General features: G+C 40.4%; 1 protein-coding gene across 1 annotated transcript in view; it reads right to left on the bottom strand.

Moving 5' to 3' along the window:
* The window catches only part of PDK3 (pyruvate dehydrogenase kinase 3), a 68573-nt gene that overhangs the window by 3277 nt on the left and 43011 nt on the right, over positions 1-22285 (bottom strand). The window contains exons 6-11 of the mRNA XM_081115156.1: positions 18687-18764; positions 8823-8899; positions 7202-7303; positions 6679-6789; positions 3067-3180; positions 1648-1787 (exon numbers count right to left, since the gene is read on the bottom strand). Of these exons, the coding sequence (XP_080971282.1) occupies positions 1648-1787; positions 3067-3180; positions 6679-6789; positions 7202-7303; positions 8823-8899; positions 18687-18764 (622 nt within the window). The remainder of the gene's footprint in view (positions 1-1647; positions 1788-3066; positions 3181-6678; positions 6790-7201; positions 7304-8822; positions 8900-18686; positions 18765-22285) is intronic.

Here is a 22285-nt window from a genome sequence, read left to right as displayed (position 1 = left end):
ACAATATTGCTCAGAGGTCTATCACAAGACTCCATAGGAAAAAAAAATACATCAGTGTAGATACCCTTTATATCCTTCATCAAAAAGACCAATGCTGCCCTAACTGGTTTGGCTCAGTGGATAGAGCGTCGGTCTGTGGACTGAAAGGTCCCAGGTTCGATTCCGGCCAAGGGTATGTACCTTGGTTGCAGGCACATCCCCAGTAGGAGGTGTGCAGGAGGCAGCTGATCGATGTTTCTCTCTCATCGATGTTTCTAACTCTCTATCCCTCTGCTTTCCTTTCTGTGAAAAATCAATAAAATAGATTAAAAAAAAAAAGACCAATGCTATGATAATGGTACAAAATGACAAAGCTATATAAACTATATTTGCAGACAAATAGCTTTCTGCTGCATTATGTTAAGACAAGGTTTTCAGGGTAAGAAGAGATATATGCAATTAAAATAAAACTAGAGGCCCAGTGTACGAAGTTCGTGCAAGCGTAGGCTTTCCTTCCCCTGGCTGCCAGCACCGGCTTCCCTCTGGCACTCAGGACCCGGGCTTCCCTTGCAGGCCCAGCTTTGTCTGGAAGTTAGTGTGGTCTAATTAGCATATTATGCTTTTATTATCATAGATAGGGAGGAAAATTGCAATGTTAAATTTGCATAAAAAATCTCAATATGATCGGTCATTTTTAAATGTCCAGTTCAGTAGTGTTAAGTGCATTCACATTGTTGTGCAAATGACCTCCAGAACTTTCTCATCTTCCCCAACTGAAGCTCTCTCCCCATTAAGCAATAGCTCCCTATTCCCCCTGCCCTTGGCAACCACCATCTTAATTTTCATATCTATGAATCTGACTACACTAGGTACCTCATATAAGTGGAATGACATGGTATTTGTCCTTTTGGGTCTGGCTTATTGTACTTAGTGTAATGATTTCAGGTTCATCCATATTGTAGCATGTGCCAGAACCTCATTCATTTTAAAGGGTGACTAATAATATTCCATTGTGTGGATATACCGCATTTTATTTATCTTGATTGATAATTTTAACTTCTTGGTTTTTTTTCAGTTTGAACCCACAGTATTTCTCTTTTTTTTTTTCCTGTCAAGCCCTGTGGATGATGATAAACTGCCAACTCAATTACTTTTCAAATATAATTCATGGCATGATAAACTCCGCTCACTGCTGTTAAGATCTCCACAGTGCAAGGACTCCTGGGACAGCAAGGCCTCTATTTGAATGGCTATTCTGGTTACCCAATTCTTGTCCTCTTTCCTGTCTGGGGTGAGAAAGCTGCTTCAATATTTTTTAAGGATAACTTTGCTTTGCTTTCTCCCCGCCCCCAAATGTTTTTATTGATTTTAGAGACAGAAAGGGAAAGGGAGAGAGAAAAACACTGAAGTGTGAAACATTGATCGGCTGCCTCCTGAACGCCCCCTAGTGGAGATCGAGCTAGAAAGCAGGGAATGTATTCTGGGAATGGAACCAGGGACCTCTTGGTGCATGGGACGACGCCCAACAGAGCCACACTGGCCAGGGCTCACTTTACTTTCCCAGTGATAAAACCACAAAGAAGAGTTGGCTGAAAGTATCAATTGACAGGCTGGCACACTGTAGGGAAAATCAGATATTCTAGGATAGAAAGCAAAGTAATTTATTACTGTTGTGCCTTGTATTTAGAAGCGTCTCTGGGCTCTCTGCTGGGATTGCTCCAATCATCCGCTTCAGGTGTGGTCTTGTAATGACGCCATGCTGACTTATTGAATACTGGAAGCCTCTCGAATGATTCACTTGAAAGAGCCTAATGGAAAAAAATATACACTGAAGGGCCACAGTGCCATTTGTCTCACATGAAATACAAATTCAAATTTTATATTTAAAACATTAGAAACCTTAATATATATTTTTTGAATTATATTAAAACTATACTATTTTAGTAGATTACTTAGACTGGGAGGATGAAATGAAAGCTTTTTTAAAGGAATAAAAATATTCACTCATTCAAAGCTAGTACTGACGTACACATGACCACAACAAAAAGCATTTGAATCCAGTTAATATTGCTTTGAGATACTTTGGACTATACGGTCTTAGGCCAAGCACTACTGTTCACTGGGCAACCATTCTCCCAAAGGGCTCAGAAAGAAATAAAATTCCATATATACTAGGTTTACAAACATAAAGCCATAAAGTGTTATCAAATATCACACATTCAAATGCACTGGCATCTAAGATAAACACTCCAAATACTAGTGAAGTTACGGTATAATACATTACATGTATGTTATATTTTATAACATATAGCACACTATGTGGCCATTAAAAAGGAGCCAGTTCTATATGAACTGATAGGAAAAGATCTCCAATACATACTGGAAAGTAAAAACATATACAGCAAAGTGCTGAAATAATCATTTGTGTGAAAAAAAATTAAATTTTTCTAGAAGGATCCACAAGAAACTGGTACCTTTGGTTACCGCTGGGAACAGAATAGGGTAATTTTGGGCCGGTGGTGGGAGAGACTTAGTTCTCCCTTTTGTAGAATTAAAATTCTGTAATATGTACTTATATAACCTATTCAAAAAATACTTCAAATATTCTAGAGTTTAGAAGTCAAGAAAAGTATAACAGTATTAATGAATGAGAAAATCTGTGTCACAGAGAACTCTGTTATTAGATCAGCCTTTTTAAATGAATATATTATGATAACTGAGTTATTGTGGCTTTGGGAAAGCCAGCAAGTTTTTAAAGCAACAGACCAAAAGATTCCAGTTTATGATAATCTGTCTCCTGCTAGATGAATCCTTTCAATGGATATGCAATCTTTTGAAAATCACAACTTTGAATTAAGGTTTTGAAAGTCAATCATTTTACTCTTTATAGCTCCATATTTCATATTTTGCTATATCTGACTGTACAGTCAAGGGTGAGGCATAACATGGTTTTCACATAAAACTTAAGTAAATCTGAGGCTGAATATAAGAGATAATAGATGCTATGGTCTATTATCTAGTAGTTATTAGAACTTACAGTTTTAAAGCGTAGATGCCTTCATACTAACAGGAAAAAAAATGCATTACCTTCAAATAAATTACAGCATCCGTACCCACTCCTTCCATAGAATACAGTTTTAGATCTCCTTGGAAATATCTAGCATACAGACGAGAAATTGGCAAGCCATAACCAAATCCAGCCTACAGGGGAAAGAAAATGAATTCCGTGAGACAGACACACACACCATCACGTTTAGTATGAGGATCATTCAAGATTAAAATAAATTCTTGATTCAGACTTAAAGAAAAAAAACCAATTGATTCAACCTCTACAATGCTGTATATGCTCGCCTATGGCAAACAAACTATTTTCACTCTACAAAAGCACTTCTCGTAGGTTTAGAAAATAATAGGAATACTGCAATTTTTGACTAGTGCTTTCTTAGCACTTGAAAGCACATTTTTAAAGCAAATCCCAATCGAGAGGGATTTGAACTGGCAACAAAACGAAACCACATCATTTCAAAGTTTCATTATCAGATTCCCTTGCCCTCTGAAGCAAAGAAATAAATTGAATAGCACAGCAGTGCAAATCTACCAGCACCAAGGCTAACACATTGAAAAGAAAATTTCCTGAGTGACTACTTCCTGAGGTTATAGGAATACTACAAGATTTGGATATATGGTAGTGCATATACTAGTATTTTTAAAGACAAGAATTCCAGTACCCACCTATATCTCTATATCGTAGAACTCTGACTGTCAGTAATAGGTTGTTGGGGGGGGGGGCCTTAGGTATTAACAACAATAAAAACAACTGAGACTGAAGCTGGGGTAGAGGGAAAGCTTCAGTCCCTCTGATTAAATCCATTGCTAAGGTTAACAAAGGAGTTGGTGGGGTCAGTGAATGGGCTTTAGGCAGTTGCATGGGCTTTAGGCTCAGATACACTTAAATTGAAACTTGCTTTTTGTGCAACTCTGAGCAATTTTTCCCATATATATATATATATATATATATATATATATATACACACATTTTAATTTCTATCATTCTATTTTTTTTAATATATTTTATTGATTTTTTACAGAGAGGAAGGGAGAGGGATAGAGAGTCAGAAACATCAATGAGAGAGAAGCATTAATCAGCTGCCTCCTGCACACCCCCTACTGGGGATGTGCCCGCAACCAAGGTACATGCCCTTGGCCGGAATCGAACCTGGGACCCTTCAGTCTGCAGGCCGACGCTCTATCCACTGAGCCAAACCAGCTGGGGCTCCCAATATATTTTTATATATTTCAGAGAAAAGGGGAGAGGAAGAGAGAGAGAGAAACATCAGTGATGAGAGAGAATCATTGCTCAGCTGCCTCCTGCACGACCCCTACTGGGGATTGAGCCCGCAACCCAGGCATGTGCCTTGACCGGGAATTGAACCATGACCTCCTGGTTCATACTTTGTTGCTCAACCACTGAACCACACCAGCCAGGCAACTCTGAGCAATTTACTGCACCTCCGTGAGAATGTCTTCTCATCGGAAAATGTAGTAATAAAAAAAAACAAACTCGTCAGACATAATAAAACTAAACGCATGGAAATTGCTATTATGGCTACTACAGAAGAGCAATTCTACTATGTTACATGGATTTCTACCATCTTCCCTAGATTTTTTCCTCAGGGGAGGGCCTAACTCAAAGGGCTGGATATGACAGAGGCGTGTACCCCGTCTTTTAAGGGCATTAAGACTGACAGAGTGTGGCCAGTAGTGAAGACAAAACAGCCACAATGGTTACTGAGATCACCACAGTCAAGAAGCCAGTGTACGCCAGCAAGAGGCCAGGAAAAGAGCTTCACCCATTCCAGCAAAGCCCAGACCCTACTCTCAGGTGTGCCAGGGACCAGCCGACAATGCCTAGGGCCAACACAGGCCTGATGTGAGGAGGCGGGCAAGCCCAGAGTCCTGCGGAACACAGACGAGGGGCCTGTAACTCAGAGTCGGTGAGGTGCAGGGAAGCTTTTCCAGGGTGTCAAAAGGCCAACGGGAGCTGGCTCGGAGGGCATTTCTGAAAAACAAGTGCATGTGTCACAGCACAGAGCTGGAACACGGTAGCGTGTTGGGTGAGGACACTAGGTTCTCTAGTAGTACACATGCGCATGCCCACTTTGTTTGTTTTAATATTTTTATTGATTTTTAGAGAGAGAGAGGGAAGGAGGGAGAAGGAGAGAGAGAAAGAGAGAGACAGTCAATCGGCTGCCCCCTGCATGCCCCTTCCCGGGGATCAAGCCTGCAGCCCAGGCATGTGCCCTGACGGAGAATTGAACCAGCAACCTTTCGGTGCCCGCCCAACTAAGCCACATCGGCCAGGACTGTTTAAAGCTGAGGACTGTTTACTAACTGGGAGGGATGTTAGTGGAAGCATTTCTTCACAAGGAGAGGCCATATGGTACACTGGAAAGAACACAGACAGAGCCAGTGCTGTGATGAGCTCAATGACCTTGGGCGAGGTACTAAGCTTATTCTCTCATCTACAAAATGGGATGGTGCACGCGCATTTTTTAAGGTCTCTTGCTTCAGGTGTTCAGTTTCATTAACAAATAACTATGACATAACAGCTATCCCCAGGATGGTATTTTGAGACCTGGAATAGACAACTCAAGTTCCTTCTAAATAACTGGGGAAGGCTCTAGATTTGCTCGTAGCGGGTGTTTCTCCCCCCACCCCACCCCCACCCTGCACCCCGACCTTTTGACATTTATTTAAGTAGGTACCAGGAGCCTGGTCAAGGCAATGCCTTTCAAAATTGATTTTTCATGAATTTTCTTGAATCCAATGTAAGTGACTCCCTCTCTGTTTTCAACATGCTGAGTTAATAAACTCTGTCTTGAATAAACAATGCAAAATGTAAGATTTTATTCATGCAAATAAAATATAATCTTACGTGCTTACCAGTCAGGTAGAACTTGAAAATGAAGCTTAATTTATACCCTGAACCATTTTGCAGACTGATAGATGTTGCTGTGTTTAATGACAAAGGGTTCAATTGTTGTTTGTCAATTAGAAACACTCAGCAGGGGAAGAAAGTGTGGCCCTACCAGGATCTCAATGCTGCCATGGTAACCAGACTGTTCTCACTGCCTTAATAGGGCTGAAGGTTATTTCCAGAGTGAGACAGAAAGGGCTCTGAAAATGCATACGCCACCTATATGTTTCCTGCTTGTGCTACTTAATATAAAAAATGTAGTGTTCCTAATTTTGACATTTTAATTATATAAACAAATTTGGTGGGGAAGTTCAAGGGCCCGGAGTGATTTGGCCTCTATGGTATGCACACAAAAGTGCCAGGACCACACTACAGCCACGCATGCTGCACTGTTCCTTTGCTCACCCGCAACTGGACTTCCATCCCCTCCAGGGGTAGCTCCAGGTAGTAAATGGTGCTCCTGGAGCACCTGTAACCACAAGAAATGCCTTTTCTCTGTATTTGGGAGTAAGGCATGGAGCTCTGAGTGTGTCTCAGACAAATCAGAGAAGAAATCTCAGTCCAAAGGCTTCACAAAGAAAGCAGCAGTGGCATGAAATTCTCCCTCCTCCAAGCCAGGCCCACACAGGGAGCATTCCAATTCAATGAGGCTTATGCCCAGCCGTGGGGAGTCCCTGCCCATGTTAACGGTCTTTCCTTAAGCAGCAGTTTAAGATGCTTACCAGAGGGGCAGCTCTTGAAGGCTCCAGGCTCGGTCTAGGAGCAGTGGAATACATGTAGTTAAAAAGACGATCTATTTTTCGAAGGGGGACGCCACCACCTAGGTCGCTGATCTGTAATGGAGGAGAAAGAAGAGGAGGAGGTGGTGGTAAAGGGGGGGGAGGGAGGAGTCATTCCAGACTTAATAGGAGACAACAAGTTTTTTAAATAAAGCCCTTATGAGGTTACTCTCAAGTGTACAAGGGCTTTGAGCCCCCAATGAAATATGAACAGTGTAAAACAAAGGAGGTAGGAAAGTGTCATGGGATCCCACGGGCTTGGGTTTGAGACCCTGTTTAGCTTCCTGAAACACAGGCTGCTAATAAAGTTTAAACGAGGTAACTTAAGTCAAAGATCTAACATAGAGCTTGACGAATACCGACATTCAGCAAATGTCAGTCTTCTTCCCTTCCCTCTGATTCCACAATGTCTAGATACTATGACATGAACTGACAATTAAAGTGTATGTACAAACAAAGCAGTTACCTTAATGGACAAGTCTTCTTTACCCAGAGTGACAAGGGTTTTAACCGCTGGGTAGGCCTCTTTTCTGTCTTCATAGAGTTCAACTGTTGCTCTCATTGAGTTCTGAAATAATAAGCCCTTTTCTTTACAACCCTCACAAACCACAATTTTAAAAAAGAAACTCACACGAGCTTACTTATGCACTATTTTTTGTGTGTGAGGGGGAGTGGATATTGGTTGCATTTATATGACATTTTTTCCCTCTAAAGAACTTAGCTCAATGTGGGTTCAGATCATGGAAACACTCTCTGGTGCTTTGTTTTTCATCTAGTTTAAGTCCCATCTACCATACTACACATCAATTCTTCCCCCCGCCCTTTTTTTTGTTAATCCTCACCTGAGGGTATTTTTCCATTGATATTTAGAGAGAGTGGAAGGGAGAAGAGACAGAGAGAAACATCGATGTGAGAGAGACACATCGATTGGCTGCCTTCTGCATGCGCCCCAACCAGGGCCGGGGATCATGCCTGCAACCCAGGTACGTGCCCTTGACCAGAATCAAACCCAGGACCCTCAGTCCACAGGCCGACGCTCTATCCACTGAGCCAAACTGGCTAGGGTTTTCCTCCCTTTTTTCTTTTAGTTTGGCTTTAGGGTATTCAAGCCATTCGACTTTCAACCAAGAGGAATGTTTTCATCGTGTGGCACAAGGCCGCAGAGGCTCACTGGTGAACCTGAAATCTACTTATCAGCCTGTGGTTTCAGAGTGCCTTTCCTCAAAAGCAGGTGGAAAACCTGCTTCCCACAGAATGAATCATTTGGTTGAAAAAAAAAAAAAAGTGGAAGACGCCAGTTAAAAAGAAGCCACAGCTGTTGAGGAGAAAGTTCACAACTGAATGCCCATCTCCACCTTTGAGTGTTGCATTAATAACAGCATCGTTTTGGGGAAGCAAATCAGCATAAGTGATTTTCAGGTGTTCAATTTAGGGTTTCGCACACAGTGGCAGAAATGAAATTTTAGCTCCAAAGCCTTGTGCCTGTAATTCTGCTACTGTAAATGCCATTAGCTACTGGTTAACAAAAGCAGCAGCTTAAGCCAGAGAGATTCTAAAGACTCTTTTTTGGGGGGAGGGTCTTTTTTGGTTTAATCCTTCCATATCTTTCTCCTCTGCCTCTGTCAGATCTTCTGAATTGACTCGAATATGTAAAAGGGTTGCGGTAGCTCTCAGGACTAGAACAACGACTAATGCACCAGCACAGTTAATGTTCAGAGGCGTAAATATGTGTAAAATTGTTTTTATGTTGATCCGTGTACCATCAATAAAACCTTGCCAGGTTTGGAAACTAAAAAGCATCTCTAATCTCCTAACTGAAGAAAAAACAGTATGGATTTTACATCAAATCACTAAAGTACAATTAAGCTTCAAAATCAATATATACTAATATTCACGAAGACTACATTGTACACAGCAATTTTTCAGCTCACAGTGTACAAATTATAAAACCCACAGGATATCAGAAATAGAATTTTTTAAATGGTATGCAAAACCTTTTTCTTATGCTAATGTAATGAATCCATTATGCCCTGAATCAAAGTAATTTAAAACGAAGACTTCTTCCCATGTTGTTAAATTCCACTTACCTTGAACAACTCAAATAGCATGTGAAACAGATGTGAGGGCACATAAACTACCTGAATAGGTTTGCCTGGAGCTTTGGCTGAAAACAGAGACAAAATCGTCAATGAATAAGAACCCAAACTAGAAGAAAGTAAAAAATGTTTGCATTCTATTTTCTGAGTACATAAAAAGGAACTCTACAAAGGCTAATTTAGGTTTCCACCTCTAAACGCAGGGCTGAGCAAATGCTTTTGAAGTCCAACAAAATTTTTTTTTGGGGGGGGGGGGGAGGCATCCAGTTCCTTTACTTACCAGCTATGTGACCCTGGGCAAATTATTCAAATGCTTTGGAACTTAGTTGAGTAATATGGAATATTATCACCTACATCATTATGTTCTAAGCATTACATAAGGCCATCCAAATATCACTCTGGTTTTTTTTTTTCTTTTTAAAATTGTTTTTATTGATTTCAAAGTGAGGAAGGGAGAGAGATACATCAATGGTGAGCGAGAATCATTCATCAGCTGCCTCCTGCACGCCCCCTACTGGGAATCGAGCCTGAAACCCAGGCATGTGTCCTGACCAGGAACTGAACAGGTGACCTGTTGGTGCACGGGAGGATGCTCAACCAACTGAGCCACACCGGCCAGGGCTCATTCAGTGTTTTTCAAACTGGGAGACACCCACCCCTACCAATGACCCCAGTGGTCAGCAGGGGGAGTGTGAAGCCACAGAGGAAAAGGGGCACATCTTTTTGGTGAATTGGACTAAAGAGCAATGTTAAATTATTACAAACAAGGCATATTATAGAGTAGAATGTAAGGTTCACATGACTTTTCTACTAGGAGCTAACAGCCCCCTGGAGATCTACAGTCCTTTCTCCTTGCGTCAGTGATTTTCTGGGGAAATCTAAGAAATGCCTAATTCCATGTCAAGCACTAAGAGCAGTGTGAGCTACTGAGTAGATGCTAGAAAATGTAGTCCTCATGACCTGAAATCACTTGAGACTGAAACTATGGGAACTTTCTTAAGGAGACCACAGACATAGCCACCCATGTTATAATTTCAACCTAACTACTTCCTCTAACAAAGTACATAATTAACAGCATAAAGTAGAGAGAACATTTGTTTGGTTCTTAGTTTACAAAGAGCTTGAACGTACATTATCCAATTGAATTCTTGTGATAATACTGTGTGCCTCATAGGGTGGGTGGCATTATTATGGGTGAAGACACAGGCTTTGCAGAGGCTATGTGACTTGCCCACCAGAACAGAAGAGGCACTAATACTGGACGCCTGAACCAAGAGCTTTTGTGATTCTAAATCCTGAACCCTTTGATAATCAGTTATTTTTTTTTTATTCCCCCCCCCCGCCCTTGACAGTCCCCTAGCCTCCCCTACCCCCCAGTGTCTTATGTCCATTGGTTATGCTTATATGCATGCATACAAGTCCTTCGGTTGATCTCTTATTTTTTAAATTACTACATTAATATATATAAATGATTTTAAAATTTGTTAAAAAGAAAACAAGTCCCTCCACCCTTTCCTATCTAACCCCCCAGACTGCACCCAGAGGCAGCCAGTGAACTCTTCTGTACTTTGCCCATAGATTCTAGACCGATCACTGGAGAGCACCCTCAACAATGTCCCAGAATAACATTTCCTTCCCTATGAGTCCCATGACATGATCCATGCATCACTTGAAGAAGAATGTTCTCAGTCTTAAGGTGAAATGGATTCTCTTTATCGTCCTCCAACTGCTTAAAATCAGACTACCCTTTTTAAGTCGCCGAATATTTGGACCATGTCTTTCTGATACAGGCTTACATATTTCCCAGAACTTCTAACTACTCTTCCTCTTGGGTAACTGCACAAGAAACTTATGCTTTCCTCTCCATATCACTAAAATCTTCCAGCTTTTTATTCTACTGCATGGTACCTACTCCATTCTTAAAGACTTTTCAAATTAGAATCAACTGCTTTCCAAACATGCTGCATAGCAATCATCCTCAAATCGTTTTTGATTGAAGTTCTAGAATGTTTTCGCTACTTTTTCTATCCCTAGTAAACACACCATCAAGACCGTCAGATAACCTACCTCAAAAAGGTGTGAAAGGGAGGTACATTTCTCAATCCTTAGTCCTCTGATTCACTTGATTGAAAGTTTGGCTGGGTACAGAATTCTTCATTCAAAATCATTTTCTCTCAGAATTTGGAAAGGGGGGCCTGACAGTGCAGCTGCTAAGTTTAAATGCCAGTCACATTTTCATTCACACTGCTGGTTTTTACCTGAGGCCTGATACACCTTGGTTGTAATATTCTTGTTGAAGAATGAGGGACTGGATTAATCATTTGAGGTAGCTCTAACTTACACCAGCTTCCAACTAACCCCTACCCTTTCACTTCCCATTTCAGTTCTTTGCACCTCCTGGCTCTGCTCCTGGAGTCCCTCCAGGATAACCTCTGGCAACAGGTACCATCTCTTCTGCTGCCTCCTTTGTGGCTTCTTCTGCTCGACATATTTCCCTCTGATTACCCTATGGCAGTGGTCAGCAAACACATTAGTCAACAGAGCCAAATATCAACAGTACAACGATTGAAATTTCTTTTGAGAGCCAAATTTTTTAAACTTAAAACTATATAGGTAGGTACATTGCTATTAACTTAATTAGGGTTACTCCTAAGGCTTAGAAAGAGTCACACTCAAGGGGCGAAAGAGCCGCATGTGGCTTGCGAGCCGCAGTTTGCTGACCACGGCCCTATGGCAAGAGGTGATATCAGTGGGCCACTGATGAACCTCCTGGTTGCTTTGCTGTTTTTGTTTGGAGTACACTAAATGTTTCTTTGGACTAAAAGGCATGACTAGCTATATAAACAGCCTTCTGAATTCAACCTTTTTCACTCGAAATCTCAGGGAAATTAAAATACCTTTCATAGTTTTATTGTGTGTGTTTTAGTTCAATCAACACTCTCTAGGAGCCTTCTGAAGACCTGCTCAATGACTTGGACTTTTCTTTGGGGGCAATATAGTTTACATGTCTGTCCTTCCCTTTAAAGCCATGCCAAATGTTTTGTCCATGACTCTTTTTTAATCCCGATCCAGGAGCTTTTATGTAGTGGGCTCTTAATAAACATTTTCTGACTTTTTAAAATAAGATACAAATGGAATATGAATGTTCCATCTAAAGGTACATTTTAAAAAGTCAATGGAAAAAACTGTCCAGGTTTTTCATGCTCGAGACTTAATGAAGTCTCTCTTTTGCACAGTCATTGCTCCAAATATCATTCATTAAAACAACATCTATTAAGTACCAAGAGAACTCTACATAAGATATGCAATTTTTTATTTTCAGACAATTTTCTTATAAGAATGAAAAAATAATGGAAGCTACAAAGAAAAAAAAATGCATTCAAGGGAAAAGCGTTAATATCCAAAATTTATAAAGAACTCATATAACTCAACACACACAAAAAAACCCCATCCAATTAAAAAATGAGCAGAGGACCCAAATAAACACTTCTCCAAAGAGGACATACATATGAAAAGATGTTCACTAATCATCAGCAAAATGCAGAGCCAGTACACTCAGCGGACAGCTTCAGACCACATCGAAGCACCACCCAACCGCCTCCACATTGACTCACTCACAAGGCAGACTCAGTGGGCACCACAGCCTTCCCCAGAACTTCTGCTTCCAAATTCTCCAAAGCCGGAAGAAGGGCTTGAAGTATGGAAAAACTGGGCTCAGACCAACAACGCTGAGCTAGAGACGGATGCTCAGAACAGACTGGCTCCCATTGGGAGACGCCAGCTTCTGTGATTCCAACAAGATCTCATCTCTTCTGCTGTGGCCAAGTTCAATTATGGTCTCTGTCTAATGACACTGGAGGCTCGAAATGGAGAAGGTGAACCCTATAGGAGAATTGTCTGAAAATATTTTCCTGTGCATTCAGAAGTATCTTTTTGAAAATGGATGGGTTGATGACATTTCCTCAGATCTTACGTTCGATTCACAGAGTGGCTACCTGAAGTTCTGAGGGACATTCAGCCCCAACTAACTCTACTTGGCTATGTCCTGCCCAGCCAAGTGACTGAGGAGCCCCTTGGAACTAAGTACTGCTCTGTGGGATGGACCCAGCACAGCTGATCCTCCACAGTGGTCGCAACCAGTCTTTGCAGCCAACTGGCCTGGGGTAAGTGCTTCCCATTGAAGAGCCAACAGCAATCAAGGCTCAACTACAACAGGAGGGTGCACACAGCCTCCACATGGGATACACCTGGAGTGCCCTGCTTGGGTGACTGGGGAGGCTGAACCACTGGACCCTACAGGACACCTACTATACAAGGCCACTCTGCCAATTCCAGGAGACAAAGCAGCTCTACCTAATACACAGAAACAAACACAGGGATGCTGCCAAAATGCGGAGGCAAAGAAACATTCCAAGATGAAGAAAAAAAACAAAAAAACAAAACTCCAGAAAAAGGAGACAAACAATCTACTAGATGTAGAGTTAAAAACACTGGTTAGAAGGATGCTCAATTAACTTAGGGGAAGAGTAGGTGAAATTAGAACTTCAATAAAGAGATAGGGAACTAGAAAACATAAAAAATAAACAGAAATGAAGAATACATTACAGGGAATCAACAGTGAAGTAGATAAAGCAGATATTCAACTCAGAGATTTGGAAGATAAGGAAGGAGAAAACATACAATCAGAACACCAAAAAGAAAAAAGAATTTAAAAAATGAGGATAGTGTAAGGAGCCTCAGGGACAACTTCAAGCATACCAACATTTGCATCATGGGGGTGCCAGAAGAAGAAGAGGGAGAACAAGATATTGAAAACCTATTGGAAAAAATAGTGACAGAAAATTTCCCCTACCTGGTGATGGAAAAAGACATATAAGTCCAGGAAGCACAGAGAGTCCCAAACAAGATGAATTCAAAGAGGCCCACACCAAGACACATCTTAATTAAAATGCCAAACATTAAAGACAAAGAATCTTAAAAGCAGCAAAAGAAAAGCAGTTACCTCTTAAGCAATTACATAATATTGTAATAACTGTGTACCATGGTGCCAGTTGGGGTACTGGAAATATCAGAGGGAATATCTGATTGTCTAACCACTATGCTGTATGCCCAAAATTAATACAAAGTAATATTGAATGTAAACTGCAATTAAAAATAAAATTTAAAATAAAAACAGATTTCTAAGAGGAAATAAAACAGTTGTAATAAGAGATTCAAGAAGGAAAAAGAGAGAAATGGTACCTGGGCACTTAGAGATGGTTAATCAATTCCCAAAAATCAATGCATAAGGCTATTAGAGACAATATATAGTGTAGTTCAAAGTCACATTGGGGCCAAGTTCTGACTTAGGCATTTAATAGATATATTAATAGGTACTTAACCCATCTGGGCCTTGGCATCCCATTTCTGAAATGGCGCAGAACTTATCTCACTGGGTTAATATAAGGATGAAATGAGATCATGGCGATAAACTAATTTACATAGAGCCCACCACATTGTAAGCAGTCAATAAATGCTGCCTATTCTCTTAACTAAAAATTAATTTCTACAGTATTAATGGAGCTATCAGTAATGGCTTTTTGACTGCTGCATAGAACCATTTGCCTGAAAATATCCACAAAAGTACCCAATATTGAGAAACTAGAGGTCAACTATCCCAGGGTAGATACATAACCTTTCTATGAAACCTCTTATAACAAAATAGAGAGCATGAGTTGAAATTTTTGTTTCCCACCAAATCTAAAGCTATCAACCTCCTGAGAGGAAAGACTAATCTAGAAATGAAAAATTCAAGTCATAACCATATAAGTCTTATCTTTCCCAAGTCAATCCTGAATTCTAGTAGCCACCCTTTTAAAAATATCCAGTATACCTGGCAGGTATGGCTCAGTGGTTGAGTGTCAACCTATGAACCAGGAGGTCACCGGTTGTGGGCTCGATCCCCAGCGTGGGGCGTACAGGAGGCAGCCGATCAATGATTCTCTCTCATCATTGATTTTTTTTCTCTCCTCTCCCCACCCCCTTCCTCTCTAAAATCAATAAAAATATATTTTATAAAAATATCCAGTATGTGCCTGGTGCTGTATTTGAGATCCCAGCAACATTATCCTTTCACCAGAGGCCTGGTGCATGAGATTCATACACTTGGGGGGGGGTCCCTCAGCCCAGCCTGCACCCTCTCACAGTCCAGGAGCCCTTGGGGGGATGTCTGACTGACAGCTTAGGCTCGCTCCCTGTAAGTCCGACAGTCTTAGCACTGCTGTGGAGGCGGGAGAGGCTCCTGCCACTGCCACTGCACTCACCAGCCGTGATCCTGGCTTCTAGCTGAGCGGAGCTCCCTCTATGGGAGTGCACTGACCATCAGGGGGCAGCTCCTGCGTTGAGCATCTTCCCCCTGGTGGTCAATGCACGTCATAGTGACTGGTAGTTCCACGGTTAGGTTGACTTGTGTATTAGCTTTTTATTATATAGGATTGCCCCACAGAGTGAGCGTATGGATGAAGAAGCTGGGTGTCAGGCAGGAAGTGACTTGTCTAAGGCCCACATCTAAGTGTTCAAATCCACATTTCTACTGCCTGGTTAAGCTACAAAGTTCCCATCTTCCCCCTAAGCCCTGCTGCCTTACCATATGGGTTCAGAAAAGGTCAATTAGAAATGTTTATTTGCTTAATGTTTTGGCAACTGATTTCTCAAGAGAAATGAGGACAAGTGTGATGAAATAGCTACTTGTCATTGGAGGAACCCACATGGGTTGCCACAAGTGGCCAGTCAGAAAGATCTGAGGTAAATAAAGCTGTTAAATGTGTTACAGAAAGGATAATGAAGGAAGTTTACTATAACTGGCCCCCAATATTCCAAATTCTAGTGAGGACTGGTAAATACTGTGGTGTTCACACAGTATGTGTCCTACATAATCCTATTTACCACTTTCTCAGGGGTTTACATTGGAAAAGAAAAAAGTTGAGGGGAAAAAAAGGTGGTGTGTCAAACTAGCCAAACTTACATCCTCAGGTAGCAATGACTGTTCTTTTGGGTTAATGGCAGTCTTATCGTCTAGAATGCAGAGCAAGGGCAGCAAGCATGTCGCTGACTATTGTTAAAGGTACCCGTTGGGCAACGGGAATATCCTGAAAGGCAATGCTATGCTGGTTCACACAGGCTCTGAAAATAAATCCATTAAGTATCTGGATATGATCTGACCGCTCCCTGAAAACAGTCAGCCATCATGTTGGAGACACGCGCACTCTCTCTCATTCTGCAGTGATAGTGTCTACTTACGGTGTTCAGGGCCAACCTCCAACCTGCATCTCTAACACAGAACTTACTAGAGACAAAGCAGAGTCTTGAACTGCACTCGCAAAGAGCTTTGACATTTAAGAAATCATAAATATAAATCATAAATACATTACCTGAAAGCATGAGGAAACTAGAGGCTGCCTCTAACCACCAGCATTCATTTATCTTTGTGGTGATGAAAAAGGGCTTAAAAAGTCATGCATGAGACAATGACAAAAGTAGTCATACAGCTCTGCTCCTGGCGGGGTGTGCTGCCCAGCGTGACCACTTCGCTGGGAAGGAGCGGCTGACACAGTTGCACCTGGGAATCAGCAAGAACAGGCTCGCTGCTCTGGCCTACAGTGAGTGAGGCTGCTATTCATGCCGAAGAGCATCTGGTTACTACTTGTGAATGTAAGTTCCATGTTTGACAAACAGAAAGCGGGACAGTGAGGTCAGGCCCCAAACAGCCAGGAGGAAGAGAGAATATTCTGATGCTTCTACTCAGGAATACTCCAGCCAAGTCCATTAGGTTCTCATAGTGTATTGATTCAAAACATTGTCACAACTCAGAGGACCCAACGGACTTTGAAAGCAGCTTTGATTCCATACTTTCTAGTAAAATGTAGGGGCCAATGTCTTACAACAGCAGCCTGAAGTCTTTCACATTTTAATCTCTCTCTCTCTCTCTCTCTCTCTCTCTCTCTCTCTCTCTCTAATTTATTATCTAAAGTTTTACATATGTCTGCTTTTTCCCCGATTGACCTCCCCCTCCCCAGCCATTCCCACCCCGGGCAAGCCCCCACCATCCCAGTGTCCGTGTCCATTGGTTATGCTGATATACATGCATACAAGCCTTTGGTTGCTCTCTAACCTACCCACCTCCCCTGGCATTTGTCTCTGGATCTATTTTTGTTCACAAATTATGTTGATCATTATATCCCACATATGAATGAGATCATGTGATAAGTGCAATGCAGTTCTGGTATATTTTAAGAAGGAATTTGGTTTATCTTTTTAAAAATATATTTTTATTGATTTCAGAGAGGAAGGGACAGAGACTGAGAGGTAAAAGCATCAATGATGAGAGAGAATCATTGATCAGCTGCCTCCTACACGTCCCACATGGGGGATCAAGCCCTCAACCCGGGCATGTGCCCTCACTAGGAATCAAACCGTGACCTCCTGGCTCATAAGTCGACGCTCAACCACTAAGCCATGCCGGCCGGGCTTATCTTTAATTGTAAATGCTTATACCGTAAGACTCAGTCATTCTACTTCTAGGAATCTAATGTACAGAAATACTTCCACACGTTCACAAATTTTCCCAACCCTCCAAACACAGACACGTACGTATGTACGTACGTACGTACACGTACACGTACACACACACACACACACACACCTTCATTGGGAAATCATTAAATAAATTATGGCAATCTACACTATGGAAAATCTCTAAATGACAACACAGGCAAAGATCTTCAAAGCAAAGTGAAAAAAACATCATAGAACATGAATATTTCCAACCCCATTTATGTAAAAAATGAAGCTCTGTATGGAACTGAGAGAGCAGTGGAGACTCACTTTTACTCTATATTTCTGTATTGTTTGTATTTTTACAATGAGTATGTCTTTTTTTTTTTGGTAACTTACAAATTTAAAAAAAATTTAACATGGAAATATAGACTCATACGATTAATAGAAAAGTCAGCTATAACCCTACTCTCCACACAGAGTTGTTTCTCCCTATGTGCTAGAAATCCTTCAAAATATTTTCCAGTGAACTTGCACTATTACAAACTTTTATAGCGTGTGTTTAAAAGATTCTTTTAAAGCATTATTTTAAAGGGCTGCATAGTATTCTATCTTATGAGTGAACCACAATGTTAATGTCTTCTGTTGTAGAAAACTTGGATCTTCTCATTTTTCTCTATAAGGAAACCACTGTGCTCACCATTCTTGTACATACAACTGTGCATATCTATATTTTCTATATTTTCTTATAATACCCTTTTTGAAGTTTAATTCACTGGGCCAAAGAATAAGACTATTACTAACTTACTGGGTCAAAGAGAAAGAATATTGGTGGCATTTTTTGAGAAAGGCTGGACCAATTTAAACTTATACCAGAAATGTGTAAGTGTTGGTAAGAAAGTGTTTTTCTGGGCAATAATTCGAGGCAATAAAATGTTTCAATCATTGCCACTTTGAAAGACAAAAATGGCATTTCTCTTTGGTTTTGTTTATACTTCTTTGTTTAATAAAGTTAAACACTTTCCCATAGGTTTATTGTTTGTTTGCATTTGCTGTTTTGAGAATTGCCTATTTATACCTTTGTGCATTTTCTACTGGATTATTTCTGTGCCACGAACTTTTGAGTTCTAATAGATTATACATTCCTGTACAAAAACTCCTTACAACAATATACCTAGTTGACCACAGATATAGAAAAGGTTTTAAAAATATAGAAAAGATTTTTTAAATCAACAAAACTTTAGGATCTTGCTTAAATATAGCTTAGGAGTAATCAGATTTGGGTCAACTTCTTTGTACTTAAGGTTAAAATTATTCTTTTACCATTGAATTCTTCAATTTCCAACTCAGGAGCTACCATGTAATACTGTTCACATAACATCTTGGCGGTTTCATACGCATCTGCAAAAAAAGAAAAAAGTTTAGCTGCTGCACTAATAACACAGGCACAAGCAGATGATAGATAGATAGATAGATAGATAGATAGATAGATAGATAGATAGATATAGATAGACATAATAGATAAGCAAACAAGGACAATTTCTAACTTGATGAATTTTTAATTAATTAACTACTTCCTTTTTTAAAAATAGCCTTTGTGGCTTGCCCATCTGGTGTGGCTCAGTGGTTGAGCTTTGACCTATGAACCAGGTGGTCACGGTTCAATTCCTGGTCAGGGCACATGCCTGGATTACGGGCTTGATCCCCAGTGGGGGCCATGCAGGAGGCAGCCAATCAATGATCCTCTCCCATCACTGATGTTTCTGTCTCTCTCTCCCTCATCCTTCCTCTATGAAATCAATAAAAAAAAATTTTTTAAAGCCCTATAGAATTTAAATATGTTAAAACTTGACATATCAACCTAAAATAATACAAAGATAAGATTCAGGTGTGTTCCGACTGTAAGTTTCAGTTCATTGATCTCATATTGCTAGCAAATTAAAATTGTATATATTATTTGACCTCGGAATAAAAATTCAGATTCCATTATTCAACTTTTAGAATTAAACCACTAAAAGAACCACAGAGACATTAGAATAACTGACAAAATGAAATAATGAGGAAATGTTAGTAAGAGGAGAGGAAAAAAAGAGTTGATCACTGTGAAAACAAACATTAAAGTAGGACTTAATTGAAACCCAAAAAAATTAAAATACAGAATTATATTAAATTTGCAGGGTTTTTTCCTAGGGTATAATAAACCTCATTAAATATCTGTAAAGTACTTCTGTAAAAAGAAATCAAGATGCACTCTTTCTGCTTTGGCTATAGCACCAAACAACGCTACATCTCCACCTAGTGACACAATAGCACAAAGCCAACCAAGAACCTCCAAGGCTACTTTATTTAAACCAACAAATCCTAAAATCTCAAAGTGATGCTCTGCTATCCATACACAAAGCCAATACATCTGCTCAAAACAACTCCTCCAAGTATATAACACCTTTAAAGGTGTTTTGACATCATTCTTCCATTCACCATAAAAGAAAAAGTGCCCACTAACTGCGATATCGCCTCGTGGCATTTGCTTGCCCAATGACATGAGAGTATAATGGTATTATTAAGAAAAGGTATTACACAAATGCAACATGCAGAAGAGATGGCAGAACCCAGATAGAAGCCATCAACTTGAGACCCAAAGACCCAGTGTGTTTCCTAAAACCACATGTGAATAAGAGTTTTTAAAGCATCATGACAAATTATGGTGTATCAGCGCTGTAATTAAAAATCACATAATGATGCTTGAAAACCTCAAACCACCACAATGAGACTCACATACACCAGCCATTCAAGTGTTTGGGGGATAGTAATGGTAAAATCTACATTCATACACATCTTTAGAAATTCCCATCGCACATCATCATGCCTTGGACACGATACACAGCTAGCAAGCATTTGCTAAATGGAACAATCTTCTTGCCCATGAGAAAGTTCTCAAGGAGAAATATTCTTTTTCTTAAAATCCTTACTGGAGGATATGCTTTTTTTAAAACTGATTTTTAGAGAGAGGGGAGGGAGGGAGGGAGGGAAGAGAGAAACATAGATCAGTTGCCTCCTGTATGCACCGGACCAGGGATTGAACCCACAACCTTGGTATGTGCCCTAATTGAAATCAAACCCACAACTTTTTGGTGCATGGGATGATGCTCCAACCAGCTGAGCCACCCGGCCAGGGCAAGAAATGTTCTTTTTGGTCAGACTAGGAACTAGAGGCCTTGCGTGGTTCCCAAACCTCATTGTATGTGGAATTCACTACCAAGTTTTTTTTAAAAAAATGCAGATTATAAAATGAGCCCCTAGAGATTCTGATGCAGTAGGTCTGTGTTGAATCTATATTTTAAAAAGCTTAGCAAGTAATTCTGAAGAGAAGCTAGATTTGAGGACCACCTGCCGGGAAAGCCAAGGCTGGGCCATGTTAATTCAGTCACTGTCTCTCCCAGGACATGAATGATCATGGGGTATTGAGGTGTATACAACACACATGTACTCAAACTTCTATTTCACTTCTATTTAAGTGAACTAACATAAAAATGTAAAAACTTTAAACATCACCCACATAACCAAAATTCAACTACTGGCTTATAATTTCATGTCTTTCATTCTGGGGTAGAATGCAAGTTCTACTTATAACAAGCTTTCAAATAAGACTTTTCTAATTTTAATTAGAAACCAACATTTTAAATATGATAATTTACCAAATTACTTTTATCTGAGCAAGTAATTACCAAGAATCTTTAAAAAAAATTTTTTTAATTGATTTCAGAGACCAAGGGAGAGGGAGAGCAAACTAGAAACATCAATGAGGGAGAATCATTGATTGGCTGCTTCCTGCACACCCCCTACTGGGGGCTGAGCCTAAAACCCAGGCATGTGCCCTGACTGGGAATCAAATCCGTGACCTCCTGGTTCATAGGTCAACGCTCAAACACTAAGCAACACTCAGGCTCCAAACAATCTTTAAAAGGAAATTATTATTACTGCCACTAAACATAAATGCTATTCATTGTTTTAAGGATCAGTTTTCAAGAACAATAAGATAATGATCATAAAGTAACTAACAAAACTGTTGGTGTGGCATATACATACATCCCCCAGGCTAGAACACTCAACCTGTAAACACACAAGACTGATTATTTATTTAAAAGGCCAAGTCATAAAGAGCAGGGTGAAGGTTCACCGAGCAACTAGCCAAACAGATCCAACCTAGCCCAGAATTTAAGAAAAGCACACAGGAAAATTTAATACATTATGGAGGTTATTTTATTAATTTTTGTTAATCCTCACCGAGGATATTTTTCCATTAATTTTTAGAGAGAGTGGACTGGAAGGGGAGAGACAGAGAGAGAGAGAGAAACATCTATATGAGAGAGACACACTGATTGGTTGCCTCCAGCACACACTCGCAGGGCCTGGGGTGAGCCTGAAACCGAGGTACGTGCCCTTGACCAGAAGTAAACCCAGGACCCTTCAGTCCATGGGCTGACACTTAATCCACTGAGCCAAACCGGCTAGGGCTATTAATTTTTTATTAGAAGATTTGCCTTTTCAAATTTCACCATAGAACTCTGCTATCAAATATTGGCCTCTGTTGTGAATACACATGATCATTTGTTTATAAATATCTTAGAAGAGGCAGGGCAAGGATGAATTTGAGTGGGTGCTGAAAAAAACACATAAAGGTGCCAAGGTCCCTAACAGGTTTAATAGGACATAGAAAACTGTGAAGCTCAAGTTTAAGAAGCCACTGCCAGAACAAGGTAATGCACATGGCCACAAAGCATTGCAAAGTCATAGAGATGCTGCTTTTTAGAAACCCTTGTAAGTTACAAAGCAATTCCAATAAGGTATGTCTACCATCATCCTTTCACCCAAAATGCATCCCAAGCGAGAACCACCAGGTATTTCTAAGTACCAGACCCTTT

This window comes from Myotis nattereri (genome assembly GCF_964212035.1).
Source record: "Myotis nattereri genome assembly, chromosome: X".
NCBI classification, from domain to species: Eukaryota; Metazoa; Chordata; class Mammalia; order Chiroptera; family Vespertilionidae; genus Myotis; species Myotis nattereri.
Note: the sequence above shows the minus strand (reverse complement) of the source record. Positions and strands in the feature narration are given on the sequence as shown.